Genomic DNA, 27,033 nt, shown 5'->3' on the forward strand with positions numbered 1-27,033 from the left:
TTCGCTTCTGCATGCGAGCACATGGGGACAGGGGCACTTTAATTTTTTTTGTATTCTTAATTTTCCTTATTTATTTTCATTTTGACACTTTAAAAAAAAATATCACTTTTATTCCTATTACAGGGAATTTAAACATCCATTGAAATAGGAATATGACATGACAGGACCTCTTTACGGTGAAATATAAGGTCAACAAGACCCCACATTTCACCTTTAGGCTAGGAAGCCTAAAACAAAAAAACAAAAAAATTATCACTGCTTCACAGCCGAGGCGGCACAGTTTTTTTGAATGCAGAGGCCGGGCGTGATGTCATAACATTGCGCCTGGCCTCTGACGATCATAGAGACTCCGGCGACCATCTGGTCCACTGGAAATCTCTATGATCAGCATCCAGGGCCGGCGGATCCGTTCTCTGACTCACCGATCATAGAGTCAGGAAAATCACCGGAGGGCGTGGGAGGGGGGACGTCCCCTTTCGCCACCTGTAAGAGCGATCAATCGGTGGAACAGCCGCTATGATTGTCCTTATGGTGTAGGGAATCGTCGGCTGAAAACGGATATCTGAATGATGCCTGTGCTGCACTCATTCAGATATACCACCACAAAGCCCAGGATGTCATGTGATGTCCTCTGGGCGCCAAGCGGTATATATGTAGGGAAGATCAGTACCCCTTTTAAATCTAGTGGTTTTGAACTACAATTTTAATTTAAACAGTTGGATGAAGCGAAAAGACATCCTGTAGTCTTTCTCATGGTCCTTGCTAGAGATAAAAAAGGTGAGGGTTAGACTGTAGAAGTTTCCCCCAATATGAGGAGAAAATTGTTTGTTTGCAATACAATGGTCCATACACAAACATAAAACAGGGGATCCCTGGATGAGTTAAGTTAATAGTATTTTGCAAATCTAGAAGATCAAACGAAGAAAAGCCTAGTACACACCACTGGTATTTTTTCGTTTCAGCCCTCCTCCCGGTAGAACACTCTGGTCAGCACTTTCAGTCAGAGTCTGGTTTTCCAGAAGCTTGTGTTGGACTGGCTGCCATACACACGGAGCTGAAGAACGGGGAGAGCCGTATGTAAACACGGCTTCCCCGTGCTTCACTGTGGCGGCTGCATCGAATGTGTCATCCCTTTTATAGGGAGACACAATCGATGATGTCACACCTACAGCCACACCCCCCTACAGTTGTAATCACACTTCAGGGAGCACATAACCCCAACAGCGCCCCCTGTGGTTAACTCCCAAACTGCAACTTTCATTTTCACAATAAACAATGCAATTTAAATGCATTTTTTGCTGTGAAAATGACAATGGTCCCAAAAATGTGTCAAAATTGTTTTCGAAGTGTCCACCATAATGTCGCAGTCACGAAAAAAATCGCTGATCGCCACCATTAGTAGTAAAAAAAAATGCAATAAAACTATCCCCTATTTTGTAAACGCTATACATTTTGCGCAAACCAACCGATAAACGCTTATTGCGATTTTTTTTTACCAAAAATAGGTAGAAGAATACGTATCGGCCTAAACTGAGGAAAAAAATGTTTTTTTATATATTTTTGGGGGATATTTATTATAGAAAAAGTAAAAAATATAGATTTTTTTTCAAAACTGTCGCTCTATTTTTGTTTATAGCGCAAAAAATAAAAACCGCAGAGGTTATCAAATACCACCAAAAGAAAGCTCTATTTGTGGGAAAAAAAGGATGTCAATTTTGTTTAGGAGCCACGTCGCACGACCGCGCAGTTGTCTGTTAAATCGACGCAGTGCCGAATCGCAAAACCTGTGCGCTGTATTTTTTTGTTCGAATCGCAAAACCTGGCCTGGGCCTTTAGCTGCATAAAGGTCTGGGGCTTAAGTGGTTAATCCATTACAAACAGTAGTTTTACCACAACGAACGCTCCCGTCTCATAACTTGCTTCTGAGCATGCGCGGGTTTTTCACGTCCTTAAAGCCCACACACGATCATTTTTTACAACCCGAAAAACGACATAGTTTAAAACGTTGTTAAAAAATAGTGTTCACATTTTTTTGTAGTTTTTCTGAACCAGAAAAATGCTCTGAAGCCCACACACGATCATTTTAAATGACATTTTTAAAAAAACAAGTTTTTTACAACCCGAAAAATGTTCGTGTGTACGCGGTATAATACCAATTTATTATTAAGCATTGTATCAGTAAGGTAGAAGTCTAATATTTTGTTGGTTTCAATATTTTTTATTAAAATGTACATATAAAGCATTATACAAAACAAAAAGGGTAATTCGATATACACAATATACATTTGAATCAATGTAAAGGTACGTAGCTAAGAGAAACACAGTAAAACCTGTATCAGTAGAAGTCTAATATATTGAGACTAGTGCACACCAAGTTGTCTTCAAGTTTAAACAGATATATTTAAATAATTTAACTTTTACCAAAGGTTTTAAATAAAAATCCTTTTGTTTTTATACAACATTTTTAAACTGTCCTTGATATCTTTATTCCTCAAGCTGTATATGAAAGGATTTACAAAGGGAGTGAAAACCGTGTACAACAAGGACATTATCTTATTGATCGTTTGTGATTGTCCTTTCTTTGGAATCAGATATGTGGCAATTAGGGTTCCATAAAATATAAACACAACAGTGAGATGGGAGCTACAAGTGGAAAAGGATTTCAGTCTTCCCGAAAAGGAGGAAATCTTTAATATTGTTAAAACAATGTAAGTATATGAAACCACTATCACTAGGAAGGGTAATATTAGCACAGGAAAGCACAACACAGTAATTTCCATTAGAACTTTTGATGTGTCCGAGCAGGAAAGTTCCACAAGAGGATTTGAATCACAATATAAATAGTCAATAGCATTTGGCCCACAGAATTCTAGTTGACTTAAGCCGAGTGTTAGTATTAATGCCATAGAACAGCTGAAAATCCAGGACGCAAGAATTAGTTGAATGCAAAGTGTTTGTTTCATAATGGAGGTATAATGCAGAGGAGAGCAGATGGCTAGATAGCGGTCATAGGACATCACTGTCAGAAGGTAACATTCAAATGTTTCTACTGTAGAGAAAACACAATACTGAAATATGCAACCAGAAAAAGATATGGAGGTCCTCTCATGTAGAAAAATATGTAACATGTTTGGAGCGATATCTGTGGTCAGCATGATGTCAGATAAAGAGAGTTGGGAGAGGAAGAAGTACATGGGAGAATGAAGGGTCTTGCTGTAATATATCAACATGATGATCAAAAAGTTTCCACATATTGTCACCATGTATATAATTAGGACCAAGGAGAAGAGCAGCAGATTATATATGGCATTGTTGTTAAATCCCAAAAAGAAGAATGTGGTGACATTACCTTTATGTGTGGTCTGTGAGAAAACAGAAAAGATTTATATATCTTTTTTAAGTATTAACCATAGCAGGAAAAAATATAAGGTGACTTTGCAAAATGATTGATAGCAAATAAGGTGAACCTGTGACTTTGAATATGTCTTAAATGCAGCTTGGGAAATGGGATTTTTTTTCTAACGCTAATATTTGTTTAACCTGCCTGGCGGTGTTCCCGAGACTGACTCGGGGTTAGATTTTCCTGCTACGATCGGTAACCCCGAGTCAGTCTCAGGCTTGCCTCGCTGAATCCACAGGCACTTTTTACTTACCTTGTCCCTGGATCCAGCGATGCCACCGCGCTGTGTGAGCGAGCGGGACCTCGCTCGATTCACATAGTGCCTCCGTGTGACGCCGATCTCCATTCCCTGCGACGTTACGACGCACGGGGACGGAGAACGGCGCCAAATTCAAAAACGTAAACAAACACCTTACATACAGTATACTGTAATCTTATAGATTATAGTACTGTATGTAAAAAATACACACCCCCCCTTGTCCCTAGTGGTCTGTCCTGTGTCATGCATGTCATTTTATATAATAAAAACGTTTCTTTCTCCCTGCAAACTGTAGATTGTCCATAGCAACCAAAAGTGTCCCTTTATGTCAAAAATAGTTTTAGATCAGCTAAAAAACAGCGATAATAAATTATAATCACTTGCAGAATTGTGCGATAGCGATTTGTGGGGAAATTTGTCATTAAAAAAAAATAATAATGACAGCAACAATTCTGCAACTGAGCAAATTTCAGTGATTTTAATTTGATTACATTATTGAGTAATTTTTATTATAATTATATTATTATTTGTTATAATTATTTATAATTATTTATTATATTATAATTTATAATTTTGTTTTTAAAAAAATGTCATACCCGGGATGCCTACAAGACTCTTGTTTGGTCAGATTTAAGTGAGTTATTTCTAAAAATGACAGACCTACAATATAAAACGCCAAATTTCCTTGCAAATAATGGTACCGCTCTCAGCATGTTTTTTCTGAAAGAATCATACCGCCAGGGAGGTTAATTCAAGTCATCCTTTTTTATAAGCTCAGTGAATGTTTTTTTTTTTTTTTTTTTTTCTAATTGGACTGTCTCTATTCTTTTAGTTCATTATATAAGAAAAACAACATAAACATTGATAAGAAGTATAACTCTGGGCAAACAAAAGATGACATATGTACAGTACATACATGATACAGTATTTGCCGGCGTATAAGATGACTGGGCGTATAAGACGACCCCCTAATTTTCCAGCTAAAATGTTGGTTTTGGGATATACTCACCGTATAAGACGACCTCTCACTGTGCCATCTATACATGCCTCACTGTGCCATTAGTAACATGCCTCACTGTGCCATTAGTAACATGCCTCACTGTGCCATCTATACATGCCTCACTGTGCCATTAGTAACATCCCTCACTGTGCCATTAGTAACATGCCTCACTGTGCCATTAGTAACATGCCTCACTGTGCCATTAGTAACATGCCTCACTGTGTCATTCCATTCCCTGCCTCGACGATCTCCCTACCTTCTCCTGTTTGCAGAGATGTCAGACGGCGGCCATCCATTATTCAAAAGCCGCGCCTCCTCCTCAGGCTGTTCCGTGATAGGCGGAACAGTAATTTTCCGAGAAGAGCCTCTGTTCAGTGTTCCGCCTATCACGGATGTCCTCTCGTCCGAGGCCGAGGCTGAGGATGAGAAGGCATCCGTGATAGGTTGAACACTAAACAGAGGCTCTGCTGGGAAAATTAGTGTTCCGCCTATCACGGAACAGTCAGAGGAGGAGGCGCGCTTTTTTAATAATGGATGGCCGACGTCTGACACAGGTACCCGGCGTATAAGATGACCCCCGACTTTTGGGGCATGATTTTAGGTGCAAAAAGTCGTCTTATACGCCAGAAAATACGGTATGTAAAAAAAAAGCTTTTTAAAAACTACATTTACATAGCAAGAAGGGAGTTAATATATCTATATATATCTATGTCTATATATATATATATATATATATATATATATATATATATATATAGAGAGAGAGAGAGAGAGAGAGATCTTTATATATGTGTAGTATTTGGCTTTAGGTCCGGATTAATGCCATGAAAGTAGTTGAAAACTATTCTACACAATGCAAAGAAAAGGGACGGATCAAGTTATAGAATTTATTATTTGTCTTAATGATTAATATTTCAATCAATTAAAGCATTATTACTTGGTGAATTTAGTCTGAAATTAAAAATGTACTTACTTTATTTACTAATGATCTGTGATGAAAATCCATTTTTTTTTCATAACTTAACTTAAGTTTTAAATAAACCCAAAAAAATGTAGATTTGTATTTTTTTTTATAACATAAAATTAAAGTGTCAATATTAAAAATGTAACAATATTACATACATTTCTTCATGAGAGAGTTTCCTACGAGTTTTTTCTATTTAACATGGAATAAAAGCAGAATGTGTTAAACTCCTTCAATGTCTTAAATTGAAGGAATCAAAAAATAAATAATAAAAGCTAAGGGAGTGAAAATAATAGCAAATATTTGCAAAATAATGTAAACAAAATAGAAAGAGAGGAAGAGATAAAATAATAAAACGTATCTTATATATCTATTGTAAGTGTAAAGCATATGATGTGTATCGGTGGATAAGCCCAGTTGACTGAATAGGAAACCTATTTTCACACAAACATTTATATTATTCCTTTGCAGATTAAAGATTCCATAGAGAGTAATCAAGATCTCTTTGGGTTTATGTTTGTGACTGTAATATCAATAAATGTATTTTTTTTTTAAATATAATGCTCTAGTAAATAATTTGCTTAGAAACTATTTGAAGTTAAATGAAAGCTAGAGTTAAGCTTTAAAACCTAACTACAGCTTTCCTTTCACTTTAAATAATTATTTTGGCCATGCTGGCCCAAACAACATTTTCCTTTACTAATTGCTGTAGTTCCTGTCAGTGCATTTTTTTTTCAGCACAGTGTGATGGGATGTGAACCATCAGATTGCAACACTACTGAGGTGAATGGAACTGTTTTACATTCCATTCATATTTTTTGGAAGTAAACAATGTACAATTGGTATGGGTTCAGCATGACTTGCTTGTGTGTGAGTTTTTAGTAAATCTGAGTAAATTAATTCACACTGTATCCAGAAGATATGATTTGTGTAGTTCGCTTTAGGTTAGTAGTTCAATACATGATATTACCAAAAGTATTGGGACGTCTTCCTTTACACACACATAGGGCCAGATCCACAAAGATCTGCCTATCTTTAGGCAGGCGTAGCGTATCTAAGATACACTATGCCGCCGTAACGTACTTATTTTTTTGGAATCCTCAAAGAATTTGCGCCGTAAGTTACGGCGGCGTAGTGTATCTTTGGCGGCGTAAGGGCTCGGAATTCAAATGGATGTGATGGGGGCGTGTTTTATGCAAATGTGTCGTGACCCGACGTAAACAACGTTTTTTTTAATGGCGCATGCGCCGTCCGTGGGGGTATCCCAGTGCGCATGCTCGAAATTAAACCGGAACAAGCCAATGTTTACGACGGTGACGTCATTCTACGCAAATCCCTATTCGCAAACGACTTACGCAAACGACGTAAAAAATTCAAAAAGTGACTCGGGAACGACGGCCATACTTAACATTGAGTACGCCTCATAATAGCAGGGGTAATTATACGCCGGAAAAAGCCGAACACAAACAACGTTAAAAAATTGCGCCGGGCGGACGTACATTTGAGAATCGGCGTATCTAGCTAATTTGCATACTCTAGGCGGAAATCAATGGAAGCGCCACCTAGCGGCCAGCGTAAATATGCACCTAAGATCCGACGCCGTACTAAGATGTACGTCGGTAGGATCTAGACCACATTCAGGCGTATCTTGTTTTGTGGATGCAAAACAAAGATATGACGGCGCATCATAGAACTTACGTGGCGTATTAATAGATACGCCGCCGTAAGTTCTTTGTGGATCTGGCCCATAAAGTTTAAGTCCATAGGGTTCAATATTTAGTTGGCCCACCCTTTGCAGCTATAAAAGATTCAATTCTTCTGGGAATGTGTTCTATTGGGTTGTGGTCAGAACTCCCTCATCCATATTTTTATGGACCTTGCTTTGTGCAGGGGTTCAAATCATTTGGTGGAGGGGGGATTTTGGTGTGGGGGTGTTCTTGTGAGTGTACTCAGTTAAGTTGTCCTTATTAAATTGCATACTTACTGCACGTAGATGGCACTGTTTTCTGTTCCCTTTAAAAAAAAAACATGGTGGTAGTTGGAGTTTTAAGTTACAGGAGAATATGTATGTCTACTACTGTAAAAACCTCTTTTCATTCCTGCTAACAATGTTTTATAACCTGTACACTGATTACCGTGCATACACAGCTCAGTGTACAATCCAGAATCTGTAAGATGGTTGGAGTAAGAGTATAGTGCCAGGACGAGGTAACTCTGTGTGCCATAGTTATGTAATACATGGCCCAACAGTAGAGAAGACTGACTGAAGACTCATGATAAGATGTTAAGATTGTGATTACATGGAAGAGGCAGTAACTTAACCAAGGAGGAGCACTCATCAATGTACTAGGGCAATTAGGAGGTACATAATGTGCTAACATGCTATGAATACTTGCACATCATAGCAAGCTGCACTGGCATAGTCAAAATAATTCAATGAATATATTCGGTAGTGAAATTATATATTGTGCTTCAATAACAAAAATTGGTAAGATGATAAGTTGATTCTTATAGTAATAACACCACAGTGAATCACTCAACAAAGTGTGCCACCACCTATAGGAAAAATCGCTTACCAGATGGCATGCATAACCAGGCATGTGGCTATAGCCCAGCCAATGTCTTTACTTGCACAGAAGATCATGGAAATAAGCCCTATATGGATGGCTGCATTGGCATATCCACACACCGATACCACCGTTCAGTCCAAGATCGTTGAGTTCAGCAACAAACTCAGCAATAAACCCAGAAAGAGAAACCAACCATAGCATAATATTGTGTAACCAGATATTTATTTAACTGGTTAACACCCGCCACATGTATATGTACGTCCACAGAATGGCACGTACAGACATATGGGCATACATATACGTCCCCGCCTTTCCGCGGGTCGGGGGTCCGATCGGGACCCCCCCCGGTACATGCGGTGGTCGGTAACCCGCAGAGAGCGATCCGGGACGAGGGCGCGGCTATTCGTTTGTAGCCGCCCCCTCGCAATCGCTCCCCGGAGCTGAAGAACGGGGAGAGCCGTATGTAAACATGGCTTCCCCGTGCTTCACTGTGGCGGCTGCATCTGTGGTTAACTCCCAAACTGCAACTGTCATTTTCACAATAAACAATGCAATTTAAAAGCATTTATTGCTGTGGAAAAAACAAAGAAAAAATTGCGCCAACCAATAATAAACCAGTGAAGTCCTTTGTGTTTCCTATAAGTGAAACATAGAAAAAATGTGCACCATATAGGAGCATAAAAATGAAAAAAACTATTTAAAAGTTAAAAATTTCTGTATCAAAGTCCATAGACGATAAGTCCAACCCGGACAGCACCCAGTGTGAAGATGATTGACAGTTGTGACCCGCCACCATATGGACTGAGGCTTACCAATAGGTAATTTGATAACAGCGTTATTCAAATTACTGCAGGATACTTCCAGAGTGCGGGATATCAGCCAGAAATACACCAGGTCACAGCCCCTTTAAGAGATCCACGACGGGATGCAGCAGGATACACTAACGGTATTCGTCCTCATAGCATGTCACAGCCCAGTCAATGCAAACATAAAAGGAAGGAGACCGCACATAGGGTAGTATGCACTAACAGGTTTTAATTAAAACGGTTAAAACTACTTACAGGCGAAGGTAAATAGGAAGCAGATAAACAATTGCCGGCCGGCATCTAACAGGAGCCCTTCCTGTACGCGGTGACGTCACTGCACTCCGTCCCAGACGCGTTTCGTCACAATATGACGTTCTCAATGGGAATGGGCTCTGCAGTGAACCACCGCTTAATATATCCAGACCTCGCTTTGACTGCCAGGAACCGGAAGTAACCAAATCGCCATTTTGAAAATGGGAAAACTAGTTATTTAGTGTGTGCGGGACCTTAAGTGCCCTTAACTACGTTGAAAACTAAAAAATAAAGAATTCTTTATTTTTTAGTTTTCAACGTAGTTAAGGGCACTTAAGGTCCCGCACACACTAAATAACTAGTTTTCCCATTTTCAAAATGGCGATTTGGTTACTTCCGGTTCCTGGCAGTCAAAGCGAGGTCTGGATATATTAAGCGGTGGTTCACTGCAGAGCCCATTCCCATTGAGAACGTCATATTGTGACGAAACGCGTCTGGGACGGAGTGCAGTGACGTCACCGCGTACAGGAAGGGCTCCTGTTAGATGCCGGCCGGCAATTGTTTATCTGCTTCCTATTTACCTTCGCCTGTAAGTAGTTTTAACCGTTTTAATTAAAACCTGTTAGTGCATACTACCCTATGTGCGGTCTCCTTCCTTTTATGTTTGCATTGACTGGGCTGTGACATGCTATGAGGACGAATACCGTTAGTGTATCCTGCTGCATCCCGTCGTAGATCTCTTAAAGGGGCTGTGACCTGGTGTATTTCTGGCTGATATCCCGCACTCTGGAAGTATCCTGCAGTAATTTGAATAACGCTGTTATCAAATTACCTATTGGTAAGCCTCAGTCCATATGGTGGCGGGTCACAACTGTCAATCATCTTCACACTGGGTGCTGTCCGGGTTGGACTTATCGTCTATGGACTTTGATACAGAAATTTTTAACTTTTAAATAGTTTTTTTCATTTTTATGCTCCTATATGGTGCACATTTTTTCTATGTTTCACTTATAGGAAACACAAAGGACTTCACTGGTTTATTATTGGTTGGCGCAATTTTTTCTTTGTTTTTTCTATCGTTTTGTGTTAGTTCACGCTATTGCAGCCTTCCTACTTATTCATTTAATTTTCATTCGATTAGCGCAATTTTCTCTTTTCTGATTTATTGCTGTGAAAATTACAATGGTCCCAAAAATGTGTCAAAATTGTCCGAAGTGTCCGCCATAATGTCGCAGTCACGAAAAAAATCGCTGATCGCCGCCATTAGTAGTAAAAAAAAATAATAATAAAACTATCCCCTATTTTGTAAACGCTATAAATTTTGCGTAAACCAATCGATAAACGCTTATTGTGATTTTTTTTACCAAAAATAGGTAGAAGAATACGTATCGGCCTAAACTGAGGAAAAAAAATGTATATATGTTTTTGGGGGATATTTATTATAGCAAAAAGTAAAAAATATTGTTTTTTTTAAAAAAATTGTCGCTCTATTTTTGTTTATAGCGCAAAAAATAAAAACCGCAGAGGTGATCAAATACCACCAAAAGAAAGCTCTATTTGTGGGGAAAAAAGGACGCCAATTTTGTTTGGGAGCCATGTCGCACGGCCGCGCAATTGTCTGTTAAAGCGACGCAGTGCCGAATCGCAAAACCTGGCCTGGGCATTTAGCTGCCTAAAGGTCCGGGGCTTAAATGAAGCAGTATTGCACTTACATTTTGCAGAGTAAAAACATTGTGTATAAAATCATAAAGCCGGCTGCAAACAAACTCCCGTCCTCCTAGTGAGACAGCGTGGTGATGTCAGCACGTATCCTCCATCAGACGCATTTTGTCAATGGGTAGAATCATAGCGAGAGCCGTGGAGAGCCTCTATGGCACAAATCTGCTTCAAATCTCAACTCCAAACTCAGCCTCCATGCACATTGAAAGGCTTCAAAGTGTGCATGTTTTATAATTGTTATACCTTTTTCATCAGTCCTCAGGCCAGTTACATGATGTGCTAATACTTCTTTCTCATTGTCTCTTCTCCGGTCCAGGTGGTCGTCACCTGATGCAGAGAGTTATGCAGTAGTGAGTGATGTCTCCTGTAAATAAAGGGCACTGTAGAGAAGGTCACTTAGGAGGTGGAGCCATGGCCCCTATTCATTCAAAGTATGTCCTTAGACTTTTGGGTTGAATTATACTGGGTGCCATTCTAATTTTCAATATTTTTAATTAATTTTGAGAAATGCAAATGTAAAAACTCACAATACAGATAACATGGATTGTACCTGAAGAAACAACAAAAAACAAACAAACAGGTTCAAGCAAAGACCAATATAACAGTATGAATGATGGATACAAGTGTTCAGCATAATCCAACAGATAAATCAAACACTTATTGAGCAAATGTATGCAATTGGTACAGAGGGAAAATTTAACCGACAATTTAAGTGAATTCATTTGAACCAGGAAGCCCAAACTTTGTCAACTTGCTATAATTTAACCACACTATAGTCCATTGTATGTTTGTATGTAATATGGGTATGTGCCCCACTAGAGTCTATTGTATGTTTGTATGTAATATGGACATGTGCCGCACTAGAGTCTATTGTATGTTTGTATGTAATATGGGTATGTGCCGCACTAGAGGCCATTGTACAGTATGTTTGTATGTGATATGGGTATGTGCCGCACTAGAGTCCATTGTATGTTTGTATGTAATATGAGTATGTGCCGCACTAGAGTCCATTGTATGTTTGTATGTGATATGGGTATGTGCCAGGGAAATTGCTGCTTCAATGCTGGGAGGGGTCGGTGATAACCATGCCCGTGTTAATGCCAGTCTGGCAGACAATAAGATATGCATAACCACTTTCTGTGTGTGAGGTGGGTATTCTTTTACACCTATATTTAAACACAGCTAATTTAGGGGTCAGGGTGAGGGAAGAATTCGAGACTGTGTTCACCAAATGGGAAACATCAAGCCAATATCTGGTTAGCCTGGTGCATCCACAGAAAATGTGGAGGAGAGTCCCCGGAACACCTCAGTTTCTCCAGCAGTTTGGTGATGCAGAGGGGACCATGTTATGTACCTGAGTGGGGGTGGCGTACCAACAAAGGGTACATTTATGGGATAGCTCCAAATATCTGTGGAACGGGAGGTTGCCAATGTAGTGCCTATAGCTTTCTGCCATTGATTTTCTGTAAAATATTCTCCTGGGTCACTTTCCCATTTAAGCATAGGTTGGAGTTTTTGAAAAATACCTTTGTCCTGAAGTAAGTTGTGAAAAAGTGGTATACTTTTTTGGGGGATTTGGGGTCGATTAAATAATTCCAAGCCTGATAGTTCATTGGTCTAAATAAGTGGGGGCTACGTATGGTCCCCCCCAGTGGGAAGTACCACCGGACGATGGATTAATGGATGAGGATTCCATTAAACAATGGTATACCTTTTTTAATGCTAATAGAATTGTACTATTGAAATTTTTACTTCAACATAAACAAACTAACATTAAAGTGGATGTAAACCCTCCATACACCTAGTGACATGAACAACCTCAGATGATACACAGAGATGAACCAAATCTCCCTGCATAGGTTTTACATGTATATCAAACATGTGCATTTGTTTCCGTCCGAATTTCAGGTATTTTCGTTATCGTTTTAACAAACGAAAACGGACACACAGAATACGAAAACTGAAAGATCTGACATAAACAAATGCTTTGGGCCAAATTCTCAAAAGAGATACGCGGACTTAACTAAAGTTTTCTAAATTTACACGGCGCGTATCTTTGCGCCCGATCTTCAAAACGAGTTAAGCCTAGATTTCTGGATTTTCCGTCCTACCTAAAATAGTTACACCTGCGCATCCCCGGGCGCAAATTACGCTAGTCTTGCCGCTGTTTTTGATAGGCAAAGATGCAAATGAGGGAGTTAGGGCGATCCACAAAATTAAGTGTGTGCGGCGTATTTTCCGCCCTGTGCGCACCTGTTAGTTTCCCTGTCTAAATTTACACATTATAAAAGTAGCCCTAATTTTACACATGCCGTGGAAGGGTTTGCTGAAGGTAGTGACTAGAGCTATACTTGTGAAGGATCTGTCTGGAAAAATGCCTGGGACATCAATGATTCTGATGGCACTTGCCACCTTACAGGCACAAAGGAGGAGGAGGGCACAGAGGAGGAGGATGAGGGCACCGGAGAGAGTTTATCGGCCACGGCGTGATCTGTTTCAAATGCCAGATTATGAAGTGTATGGCAACTTCAGGTTTGATAGGGAAGCCATCCTGGAGCTCACCCAACTACTTATGGAGGATCTTATCACCCCAACCAGACGCTCCCATGCCCTGCCACCTCTACATAAAGTTATGGCAACCCTCCAATTTTTATCTACAGGCTCATTCCAGCGTGCATCTGGAGGTCTGGCTGGGATGGTGCAGTCGACAATGAGCCGATGTGTCCATCAGGTGGTCCCTGCCATACTGCGGCGCATGACCAACCAATTTGTCAAGCCCACCCAGGAGGAGCAGCGTCTTCAAGCCATGACTGACTTTTACAGCATTGCTGGCTTCCCAAGGACCATCGGGGCGATAGATTGCACGCATGTGGCACTACAGCCCCCCCATGAAACTGAACACCTGTTCAGAAACAGAAAAGGGTGGCATTCCATCAACGTCCAGATAATTGTAGATGCGCATTGCCTCATCTGGCACGTTTTTGCCAAGTTTCCAGGGTCGTGCCACGACAGTTTTATTGTACGGCAGACCAAGATCTACCAAGACTTGGAGATGAACGTTTATGGAGACAGCTGGCTGATTGGTGAGTGACATTGGTGTCAGGTATGCCCCCCCATGATGCAGACATCACAAGGGGCACATGCATGACTAATATCCTCCTGTCTTTTCCCTTACAAGTGACTCTGGATATGCGTTGGGACCCCATCTCATGACCCCTTTTAGGAACCCCCAAACACCCGGAGAACGCAAATTCAACGAGGTGCACATCCACACCCGGTCAATAGTAGAGCGGACATTTGGCCTTCTCAAGTCCAGATTCAGATGCCTTGACAAGACTGGGGGTACACTCTTGTATTCCCCAGACTTTGTCTGTCAAATTATTGGGGCATGTTGCATCCTCCATAATTTTGCTCTGAGAAGGGGCCTGCATGTTGAGATATGTCCTGACCTGACCCCCCACCCAGGCAATCCCCCCCAACCACCTCTACCCGGTCTGCTGAGGGCCAGGCAATAAGGAGACAACTGGCTGAAGGCATCTTTGCCCAGTAAATGGACCTTAATTATCTTTTTTTTTGGTTTGACAACAAAAAATCACAGAGATTATGTGACCTTTAAACATTTACTTTGCACATAAAATGCACATTACTTATATGACAATGAGAATGTCTTTTTTTACACAAAACGCACATTAATTATCTCACAATGAGAATGCATGAATGCACGCCACTGTGGTCCCTAGCACAGACACATCACATGCACATCGAATTGGATTAGATCCAAGTACCCCCCCCCCCTTTGGTACTTGGGAGCAGTAACCCCCCGCCACGGCTCCAATTATGTCACTGTGCATTCATACACCATTCAGGAACCTGGGATGACTTCTCCCTGGTCCTGGGGATCCCTACTCCACCAAAACTGAGGGTGACACCCTTATGTTATCAGGAATGCCACCCCCCACATTCACACATCATTCACACACATAAACCAAATCATAAGTACAGTATAATAAAAAAAAAGAAAAGAAAAAAAAACAAAAGTACCCCTGCAACTTACTGATGTTGCCGAGTGCTCCTTCTGGGCTGACCACGGGCACGGCCACGGGCACGGCCACGGCCAACTGGGGGATCTTCATGGGGGGGGTCTGTGCAGGGGAGGGATTATCTTCACGGGGGGGTCTGTGCAGGGGAAGAAGGAGCCTCCCCTGGTGTCTGTCCTCCTGCTGGCCTGCCCTCCAAGGCCACGGCTATCTTTGTCAGACAGGCAGTGATGTCAGCCGTATTAGCCTGGCCAGCCCGGGTATTGGCCTGCACAGCCCGGGTATTGGCCTGCACAGCCTGGGTCAGGGCAGTCACCTCCTGGGCCACGCCTGTTGTGGCGTTTTTCAGGTCCCACAAACAGGTGATGACCCCCACTGAGTTGGTGGCCACGTCACCCAGTGAATCCCTCATTAAACCCAGGCTGTGCTCCACCTTGGTCATTGTTTTTTTAATTTCACCCAGACTGCGGGTCTGCCGGGCATTGTCCCTCAGCAGACTGACCGGCAGACGCTCAAACCCCCCCTGGTTTCCGGGGTCGGCCTCCTACTTGCCCCTGAGGCTTGTGGCCTTGGAGGAGAGGTTGGAGTGACCCATGGGGGCTGCTGCATGTTGGAGGAGGGTTGGGAGGGGCCACCCCTGATGGTGGCCTGACTGCTGGGAGCCTCTGGGGTACCCTCAGGGGATGACTCAAAGGTCCTATCTTGGCCCATCAGGATTTGATGGCCAATAACAATATTCTCATCTTCCTCCCCCTCATCCTCCTCCCACTCAACATCCAAATTAGGGGAGTTGGGGGCACTCCCCTGCCATGGCGAATCCTGCCCTTCTTGGGACTCAGCATCAGCCTGTCTTGGGGGTGGTGCAGCAGCCTGCCCTGATGGGCCAGCAACCTCCTGCCCTGATGGGGCTGCCACCTCCTGCCCTGATGGGGCTGCCACCTCCTGCCCTGATGGGGCTGCCACCTCCTGGGCTGATGACCCAGCAACCTCCTGGGCTGATGGGGCTGCCACCTCCTGGGCTGATGACCCAGCAACCTCCTGGGCTGATGGGGCTTCCACCTCCTGGGCTGATGACCCAGCAACCTCCTGGGCTGATGGGGCTGCCACCTCCTGGCCATCTGGGGAGGACACAAAACAATCACAGGTTGGTGGATCCACACACTTGGCACATCTTCCCTTTCCCCACCCACACATGCTAATCAACAGATAGAAACAATTAGAAACTTACCTGTCCTCACAGGAGCATCAGAGTCAAAGCCAGGCAGGCCCACCACCTGCTGTGGGTGGAAACACTGGGCCACTGCCCATTCCTCCTCACTCATCCTGACTGGGCAGGGTCCCCCTCCTCCAGTGCCCCTGGTATGGGCATGCAGTGTTGCCAGCTTGTTCCGGGACACGCTCTTCAAATCGTTTATTTTTTTTTGGATTCCAGCGATGGTCCTGGTCTCCCCCCCCCGCCGCATTGATCCGATCGGTGATCTTTTTAAGGATCTCCTTCCTCCTGGCCGGGGTGGTGTTGTGGCTCTCAGGGCCATGGAGAAAGCGCTCATATTTTATGATGCCCTGAGCAAGAATATGCTTCTCTGCCACTGAAAAATTTAGCTTCCTGCGCTTGGTGGCCATCACAGACACCACCCAGCAACAGGAAACTCACCCAAAAATCAATCAACAATACACACACAACAAAGAAAAAAAACACAGCACAAAAAAAAAATAAACACAAACAGACAGCTACTATAAATTCAAAAACAAACAGGCAAAAAAGGGAAACAAAAAACAATCACACACCAAAAAACAAACACTTATCAAAAACAAACAGGCAAAAAATCAAAACAAATAACAAATTATCAAAAACAAACACCAACTAGACTCTCCAACTCCTCAACAACTTTTCTCACAAACAAATCTTACCAACAAACACTGACAAACTTTCAAAGCAGAAGCAACTTGCTTTAGGAAGGGAACACAGGGAAATACTTTTGCAAGGGAAGTGTGTTTGACTGGGGCTATTTAGACACAGGGCGATCCTCAAACTAAGTACGCTTGGCCTTTTACCTATCTCACTGATTGCGATGAGCAAAGTTCTGCACATGCCCAGTGAGGTCCAGATTCGTGCGCGCATGCGCAGTACGGCCGGCCCTTCATTTGCATGGGGTCACGGCTCATTACAATGAAGCACGCCCACTTCCTTCCCACTTGCCATAACCACGCCTTACGCCTCGGAATTTAGGTTACGGATGGCGCAATTTTGTGCGCAAATGCGCTGTGGATACGGCACTTACGACACCAACTTAGGGCGCCGTAGCTTAAATGACATAAGCTAGGTAATACTAAATTTGCACAGCTTTTTGAGAATTTGGCCCTTTATTTTCATTTTCGTTGGTCGAATGTGCCTAACCCTAACTCTATTAGTCCAAGATTATTCTACATAGAGAGAAAATATTTGACATTATAGAGAGAAAAGATCTGACATTATAGAGAGAAAATATTCAACATTATAGAGAGGAAAGATTCGACATTATAGAGAGAAAATATCGCTGCTGGAATTGGGTGGGGGAAGTAAAATAAAAATAATGATGATGATGAATGTTATTGGCTGATTGTAACCAAAGAGGAGGAGCAGTAAATTAGCTAGAACTAACTTGACAATTCAACATGAACGACGAAGATTTGACAAAACATCGAAAAACGTTGAATCTGTCATTGAAGGCTTATGGTGTCTGTTGATAGTTCTAAGAAGATTCAATCATACATTTCCGATCAAATGCTCGGCCCATAGGCTATAGAAAAATTCTAATGTTGGTTGACTAGTAATAATATTTTTTTTTTTAAAGTGTATTTTGTGCGTGTACTCGAGAGAGGAGCCAGACTGCAGGAGTTGGGAGTAGGCAGGTCTCCCCCAGAGGCAATCTGCCACCTTTCTCCATGCCCCGGGTGGCAATGGCGGGTGTGTGAGGGGGTCCTCCCACACAGCCCGCCCTACCTGCTCCGCTTTGAAGCCCAATGGGGCAGAGGGACTCCCTATAAGGGAGTGAGAGGATCTAGCCCGCTCAACCAGCCCCGTTAGTCCTTCGCCTCTCTTTTTAGAGACCGCGTGGTCAAAGTGCGTGCATGTTAACCCAATTTCGAGTGCGTCTAAGTGTGGTGGTTTTTGTGGGAGGGGGGTGGGCGTACTAAGCACAGGCTTACCTCGCATAGCACACCCACCGGGAGCCGGGCTGAGACCACCAAACTCAATTCACATGTAGCCGAGACCGGGATCCGAACCCCTAGCTGCAGAGGTGAATGGCTTGTCAGCGCAGTGCCAATTGCGTTGAGCCACCGCAGCTCCATAATAATTATTAAATATAATTATTACTAGTCATACAACATTAGAATTCTACGATAGCTTGTAGGCGGAACATTCGACCGGAAAAGTTTTTGCGACTATCACAGCTCCAAGCTGCTTTGGATAAGTCTATGAGCTTGCCACATCTTACCGCTGGGATTTTTGACCATTTCTCCTTCCAAAACTGCTTCAGCTACTTCAAGTTGGATGGTTTGCGCTTGTGAACAGCAATCTTTAAGTGTGACCACATAGTTTCTATTGGATTAAGGTCTGGGCTTTAAATAGGCCATTCCAACACATTTACATTTCCCCTTAAACCATTCAAGTGTTGCTTTAGCAGTGTGTTTGAGGTCATTGTCCTGCTGAAAGGTGAGCCTCCGTCCTAGTCTCAAATCACACACAGAGTGATATAGGTTTCGCTCAAGAATATCCCTGTATTTAGCACCTCACCTCAACTCTGACCAGTTTCACACTCCTGACTGCTGAAAAACATCCCCACAGCATGATGCTACTACCACCATGTTTCACTGTGGGGATGGTGTTTTTTGGGTGATGTGATGTGTTGGGTTTGCGCCAGTAATAGTGTTTCCTTTGATGGCTAAACAGATACATTTTAGTCTCACCAGACCAGAGCACCTTCCTCCATACATTTTGGGAGTCTTCCACATGCCTTTTTCACAAACTCAAAACGTGCCATTTCGTTTTTTTGCTGAAAGTAATGGCTTTCTTCTGACCACTCTGCCATTAAGCCCAACTTTACAGAGCATACAAAGAAGCAGCCAAGAGTCCCATGGTAACTCTGGGGGAGCTGCAGAGATCCACAGTTCAGGTGGGATAATCTGTCCACAGGACAACTATTAGTCGTGCTCTTCACCAATCTGGCCTTTATGGAAGAGTGACAAGAAGAAAGCCATTGTTGAAAGAAAGACATAAGAAGTCCTGTTTGCAGATTATGAGAAGCCATGTGGAGGACACAGCAAACAAGTGGAAGAAGGTGCTTTAGTCAGATTAGACCAAAATTTTACTTTTTGACCTAAAAGCAAAACGCTATGTGTGGCGGAAAACAAACACTGCACATCAACCTGAACACACCATCCCCACCGTAAAACATGCTGATTGCAGCATCATAATGTGTGGATGCTTCTCTTCAGCAGAGACAGGGAAGCTGGTCAGAGATAATGGGAAGATGGGTGGAGCCAAATACAGGACAATCTTAGAAGAAAACCTGGTAGAGTCTGCAAAAGACTTGAGACTGGGGGGGAGGTTCACCTTTCAGCAGGACAATGACCCTTAAAATACAGCCAGAGCTACAGTACAATGTAATAGTTTATATCAAAGCTTATCCATGTGTAAGATGGCCCAGTCAAAGTTCAGACTTAAATCCAATTGAGAATCTGTGGCAAAACTTGAAAATTGCAGTAGAATTGAAGTAGATCACTCCCCTCAGCCCATATATTAGTTCTCATCACCTTAGTAACTATTCAAGTGTCTCCTCGATGGTCTAGAAACTATGCATACACGCCCATCTCTTCTGGGCATGCAGTCCATGTAAGAATAAAACAACAGAAAGCAGCGCCAATCTAAATCATGGCTCATTGCTCATAGACACCCCCCCCCTCTATAAAATGATCCTTCCCAGAGCAGCCCTTTGCAGTGAGATATTGGAGTGCAGAGAGATAGAAATTACTCATTGCTACTAGCGAGTTAGTGTGCTATTGTGAGTGTAGAGTGTAAGTGTAGTGTGAATATAGTGATAGTGCAGCGTGAGTGTAGTGTGACCATCCATTTTTACTTGAGTATATTGAAGTGTGTTAGGGCATTTTTAGAGCAGCTCCACAGTTTATAGAGCAAAGATCATATCAGGGGCAGGCAGAGCTTTGCTGTGGCAGAGCTGTGTTTTTTTTTTAGGATTCAATGGTTCAGTTTTAAGTGGGAAGGGTGGAAAAGTAAGCTAAAGTGAAGTTGAAGGAAGGGAACTGACATAAGGCTGTATTCACTTCATATTAGTAACAATGAGCCATAGAATTTGAAAAAAAATCATAATCAAGCAAATTAAACACATGCTATCGTCACTTTTCACTTCTGTTTTTTTTTTTATCATTAACTTTAGGTCAAAACCAACAAACATATAAGGGCTACCCATCCTCCCTTTTACTTTTTAATAATGCCTTTAGAATTTGGATACAATGGGCCTGATCCACAAAGCAGATGCGCCGACTTAACTCGAGATACGCAGCGTAATTGAAATTTGCGCTGCGCTTAATTATGCGCTTGATCCTCAAAACGAGTTACGCCTGAAATTTACTTTTTTTCGTCCTACCTAAAAAACGTACACCGGCGCTTCTCCGAGCGCAAAATACGCTAGACACACCGCTGTTTTGAGAGGCAAAGATGCAAATGAGGGAGATAAGGCGATCCACAAAATTAAGTGTGTGCGCCGTAGATTACGCCCTGTGTGCTTCTGTTAGTTTGCCGGAGCAATTTTACACTTTATAAAAGCAGCCCTAATTTTACACATGCCGTGTAAAGGTCAGCTAAAGCAATACCATTAAGGAAGAGCTGAGCACACACACTTGCAGGACAACAATCTGTATGCCAACATGCCAGGGGCATCCATGCGCATAGCTAGACTAGTGACTTTAGTAACCGAGGGTACCCCCTCTTCTGAGGGAACAGCAGTCAGGAGACGCCTCGCAGAATGCATCTTTGCACAGTAAACACACACATTAATTATGTCACAATGAGAATGCATGAATGCACGCCACTGTGGTCCCTAGCACAGACACATCACATGCACATCTAATTGGATTAGATCCAAGTACCCCCCCCCACCGGTACTTGGGAGCAGTAACGCCAAGCCACGGCTCCAGTTATGTCACTGTGCATTCATACACCATTCAGGGACCTGGGATCACTTCTCCCTGGTCCTGGGGATCCCTACTCCACCAAAACTGAGGGTGACACCCTTATTTAATCAGGAATGCCACCCCCCCACATTCACACATCATTCACACACATAAATCAAATCATAAGTACAGTATACCAAAAAAAATCATAAAATTCAAAAATCAAAAGTACCCCTGCGAAATTTATGGCGGCGGTGATTGCTACGCCTGGGCCGCCCATGGGCTCGGACACGGGCACGGCCAACTGGAGGATCTTCATGGGGGGGTGTGAGCAGGGGAGGGAGTATCTTCATGGGGGGGGGTGTGAGCAGGGGAGGGAGTATCTTCATGGGGGGGTGTGAGCAGGGGAGGGAGTATCTTCATGGGGGGGTGGGTGAGCACGGGAAGGAGGAGCCTCCCCTGGTGACTGTCCTCCTGCTGGCCTGCCCTCCAAGGCCACTCCTATCCTTGTGAGACAGAGAGTGAGGGCAGCCGTATTGGCCTGGCCAGCCCTGGTATTGTCCTGCACAGCCTGGGTCAGGGCAGTCACCTCCTGGGCCACGCCTGTTGTGGCGGTCTTCAAGTCCCACAAGCATGTGATGACCGCCAATGAGTTTGTGGCCCCATCACTGATTGACTCCTTCATTGCATCCAGGCTGTGCTCCATCTGGGTCAGAGTCTCTTTTATCTGACCCAGATGGCGGGTCTGCCGGGCATTGTCCCTCTGCAGACTGCCCGGCAGACGCTCGGCCACCCCCCTGGGTCGCCATCCTGCCTGCCCCTGAGGCTTGTGGCCCTGGAGGAGGGGAGAGAGTGACCCTTGTGGGTTGAGGCCTGTTGAGGGAGGAGTGGAAGGGGCTACCTCTGATGGTGGCCTGACTGCTGCCAGCCTCAGGGGTAGCCTCAGGGGTAGCCTCAAGGGTAAACAAATCTGAGGCCGGAAGGACTTCCCTGCCAATCTGCATATCTTCTTCCTCCACCCCCTTATCCTCCTCCCCCTCATCCTCCTCCCCCTCAACCTCCTCATGAGGGGAGGTGTGGCCACTCCCCTCCCCTGGGGAATCCTGCCCTTCTTGGGACTCATCAGCAGCCTCTTGTCCTTGGGGTGGTGCAGCAGCCTGGCCTGATGGGCCAGCAACCTCCTGGCCTGATGGGCCTGCAATCTCCTGGTCATCTGTGGAGGACACAAAACAATCACAGGTTTGAGGATCCACACACTTGGCACATCTTCCCTTCCCCCACCCACACATGCTAATCACCAGGTAGAAAAACCCAAAAACGTACCTGGCCTCAGAGGAACAACAGATTGATATCCACGCAGGCCCACCACCTGCTCTGGCTGGAAACACTGGGCCACTGCCCATTCCTCCTCACTCAGCTGGATGGGGCAGGCTGGGCCTCCTCCAGTTCCCGTGGTATGGGCATTTATTTGGGCCACCTTGTTACGGACCAGGCTCTTTAGATCGTTAATCTTCTTTTGGATGCCAGCGGGGGTCCTCGTCTCCCCCCCCGCCGCATTTATCTGATCCGTTATCTTTTTTATTATCGCCTTCCTTTGGGCCGGGGAGGTGTTCCGGCTATCAGGGCCATGTAAATATCGCCCATATAGGACGATGGCCCGAGCAAGAATTTGCTTCTCAACCTGAGAAAAATTGAGCTTCCTGCGCTTGGGTGCCATCACAGACACCACTCAGCAACAAGAATAAACTCACAGAACAAACAAACAAAAATACACACACAACAAACAAACAAAAAAACTCACAGAAGAAACACACAAAAAGCAAAACACACAAGCAGACAGCTACTACAAATTCAAAAACAAACACGCAAAAAACAAACACAAAATACAATCAGAAAAAAACAAACACAAAATACACTCAGAAAAAAACAAACACAAAATACACTTAGCAGAAACAAACACCAACTACAATCTAATACTCCTCCAAAACTTCTCTATCACACACAACTCACCAACAAACACCGACAAACGATCAGAGCAGAAGCAACTTGCTCTAGGAAGGGTAACACAGGGAAATACTTTTGCAAGGGAAGTGTGTTTGTGTGGGGCTTTTTATACACAGGGCGATCCTCAAACTAAGTACGCTTGGCCTTTTACCTATCTCACTGATTGTGCCAAGCCAAGTTCTGCACATGCCCAGTGAGCAGCAGATTCGTGCGCGCATGCGCAGTACGGCCGGCCCTTCATTTGCATGGGGTCACGGCTCATTACAATGAAGCACGCCCACTTCCTTCCCACTTGCAATAACCCCGCCTATCGCCTCGGGATTTAAGTTACGCTTGCGCAATTTTATGCGCAAATGCGCTGTGGATACGGCACTTACGACACCAAATTAGGGTGCCGTAACTTAAATGACATAAGTTTTGACTAACTTAATTTGCGCCGCTGTTTGTGGAACAGGCCCAATGTCTATACTTGATATTAGAGTTCTCTCAAAACAGTGCAAGTACCTTACACTTTAACCACTTGCTTACTGGGCACATATACCCCCTTCCTGCCCAGGCCAAAATTTTAGCTTTTGGCACTGTCACGGTTTGAATGAAGATTGTGCGGCCGTGCGACGTGGCTCCCAAACAAAATTGATGTCCTTTTTTTCCCACAAATAGAGATTTCTTTTGGTGGTATTTGATCACCTCTGCGGTTTTTATTTTTTGCGCTATAAACAAAAAAAGAGCGACAATTTTGAAAAAAAAAACAATTAGCCGGATTCAGAGAGAGTTACGCCGACGTATCAGTAGATACGCCGATGTAACTCGGAATCTGTGCCTTCGTAAGTTTAAGTGTATTCTCAAACTGAGATACACTTAAACCTATCTATGACACGACGGCTTGCGCCATCGTATCTTAGGGTGCAATTTTTCCGCTGGCTGCTAGGTGGCGCTTCCGTTGAGTTTGGTGTAGAATATGTAAATGCCTAGATACGCTGATTCACGAACATACGTGCGCCCGTCGCAGTAAAGATACGCCGTTTCCGTAAGAGTTATGCCGTGTAAAGATAAAGCTGCCCCCTAGCTGGCCTAGTCAATGTTAAGTATGGCCATCGTTCCCGCGTCGAAATTTGAAAAATTTACGTTGTTTGCGTAAGTCATCCATGAATGGGGCTGGACGTCATTTACGTTCACGTCGAAACCAATACGTCCTTGCGGCGTACTTTGGAGCAATGCACACTGGGATATGTACACAGACGGCGCATGCACCATTCGTAAAAAACGTCAATCACGTCGGGTCACCAATCATTTACATAAAACATGCCCCCCCATCCTCATTTGAATTAGGCGCGCTTACGCCGGCCACATTTACGCTACACCGCCGTAAGTTAGGAGGCAAGTGCTTTGTGAATACAGTACTTGCCTATCTAACTTACGGCGGCGTAGCGTAAATACGATACGCCGCCTTAAAGATGTGGCGCTCTCTCTGAATCCAGCTAAATATTTTTTACTTTTTGCTATAATAAATATCCCAATTATTATTTTTTTTAAATATTTATTTTCTCAGTTTAGGCCAATACATATTCTTCTACATATTTTTGGTAAAACAAATCGCAATAAGTGTATAGTAATTGGTTTACGCAAAAGTTATAGTGGCTACAAAATAGGGGATAGAATTCTGACATTTTTTTTATTACTTTTTTTACCAAAAATGGCGGTTATCTGCTTATCTGTTAGGACTGCAATATTATGGCGGACACATCGGACACTTTTTTGGGACCATTCACATTTATACAGCGATCAGTGCTATAAATATCCACTGATTACTGTATAAATGTGACTGGCAGGGAAGGGGTTAACACTAGGGGCAAGGAAGGGGTTAAATATGTTCCCGGGAGTGATTCTTACAGTGGGGGGAGGGGACTGACTGGGGGAGGTGACCGATCTGTGTCCCTATGTGCAAGGGACACAGCATCGGTCTCCCCTCCCTGACAGGAGGTGGATCCACGTCCTTGGCTGTGTAACGGGCGATCGCTGGTACCTGGCGGTCATCGCAGCCACCAGGCACACACATCGGCACCTCAGTGATGCTCGTGCACCCCCCAGTCGCCGGAGGAGCCAAGGCCGTATAAAGACGTATATAAAGACAGCCTCCCGGACCTATAGAGCCACCTTGTGGCCGTCATTTTGCAATGGCCCGGGTCTGAAGAAGTTAAAGTGGTTGTAAACCCTCTGGGAAAAGTTACACCTACAGGTAAGCCTAGATTAAGGCTTACCTGTAGGTTCTTGCAATATTTTGCAATCTCCCCAAGTGACGCCTTCTTCTGCGTATGCGCCATCTTAAAAGGGCACGATGTGCCGTTTCAAGCTGGGCTCATGCCATTAAAGGTGGCTCCCGCACGCATTCTCAGAAGTGACGTCACGCGACTCTGCCCAGTCACAGAGCCGGAGTTCGCGGCCCCCGGAAGAAGACTGGTGAAGATGGACGCTCAGTGCCATGGAGGAAGACGGTGACATTGCGGGCTTCTACTGCAGGTAAGTGTCACATATTGGGCTACTATGCGATGCATAGTAGCCCATTATGCTTTACCTTTGCAGGGAAACATAGAGGAAGTAAACCCCATTAGGGTTTACTTCCTCTTTAATACCAAATCTACCTTGTAGCCTCCTTGGCGGTATGATTATGTCATAATTTTTCATCTCAAGTACATTGTTTTGCATAGAAATTTGGCGTTTTATATTGCAGGTCTGTAATTCTTAGTAATAACACAGTTAAATCTGCCAAACAAGAGTCTAGTAGACATCCCAGGTATGATAAAGTAAAAAAAAAAAATCATGAATTATAATATAATAAATAACTATAAATAATTAAAAAAATAAAATAATGTAATAATAATAAAATTAATTTCCCCACTAACCACTATCACTCAATTCTGCAAGTTTTCTTATTTACTATCGCTGTTTTCTAGCTGGTCTAAAACCACTTTTCACGTAAAGGGACACTTTTTGGTTGCCATGGACAATCTCAAGTTTCCAGGCAGAAAGAACAGTGGGCCAAATCCACAAAAGGGATACGACGGCGTAACTGCTGTTACGCCGTCGTATCCCTGTTTCTATCTTTGGAACTGATCCACAGAATCAGTTTTCCATAGTTAGGCAGAAGATCCGGCATGTGTAAGGGACTTACACTGCCGGATCTTAGGATGCAGTACCGCATCCGCCGATGGGGGCATTTTGTGTCGAAATGCCGCCTCGGGTATGCAAATTAGCACTTACGGAGATCCACAAAGCTTTTCAGCTTCGTTTTTTCTCCGTAAGTTTTAGTTTGCAAACGCAAAATTAGGGCTGCTTTTACAAGGTGTAAAGTTAGTACACCATGTAAAAGCAGACCCTTCTGTCCAGCGACGCAATTTTATTTATTTTTGAATTTTTTTTTTTCCCGCCGTATCTTTTTTTTTTTTCGACGCAACTTTATTGACCCGACGCGATCCACAAAGCTCGGCGTAACGTAATTTCGCGCTATGCACGTCGGGAAAATGACATCACGAGCATGCGCAGTACGGCCGGCACGGGAGCGCGCCTCATTTAAATGGGAATTGCCCCCATTTGAAGAGGAACTCCTTGCACCGGCGGAATTTAAGTTACACAGCCCAAAATTTCTAGGTAAGTGCTTTGTGGATCGGGCACCTAGGTAGAAATTTTAAGGCAGTGTAACTTAAATGGAAAAAATTAAGTTACGCACGATCTTTGTGGATTACCCCCAGTATATATAATAAAAATGTGCAAGCAGGACAGTGGGCAAAGCACTAGTGACAAAAGGGATGTGCAATCATTTGATACAGTAATGTAATATGTAAGATTACAGT

At 43.5% G+C, this 27,033-nt stretch overlaps 1 protein-coding gene across 1 annotated transcript; it reads right to left on the reverse strand.

Moving 5' to 3' along the window:
* Positions 1-695: 695 nt before the first annotated feature.
* On the reverse strand, positions 696-25,506 carry LOC120930741 (olfactory receptor 493-like). The gene is made up of 3 exons (XM_040341915.1): positions 25,444-25,506; positions 2,458-3,362; positions 696-762 (listed from the first exon to the last, which is right to left on the reverse strand). The coding sequence occupies exons 1-3, from the start codon at positions 25,504-25,506 to the stop codon at positions 696-698; spliced, it is 1,035 nt and encodes a 344-aa protein (XP_040197849.1).
* Between the last annotated feature and the right edge of the window lie 1,527 nt (positions 25,507-27,033).

Source organism: Rana temporaria, chromosome 3, assembly GCF_905171775.1.
Source record: "Rana temporaria chromosome 3, aRanTem1.1, whole genome shotgun sequence".
NCBI classification, from domain to species: domain Eukaryota; kingdom Metazoa; phylum Chordata; class Amphibia; order Anura; family Ranidae; genus Rana; species Rana temporaria.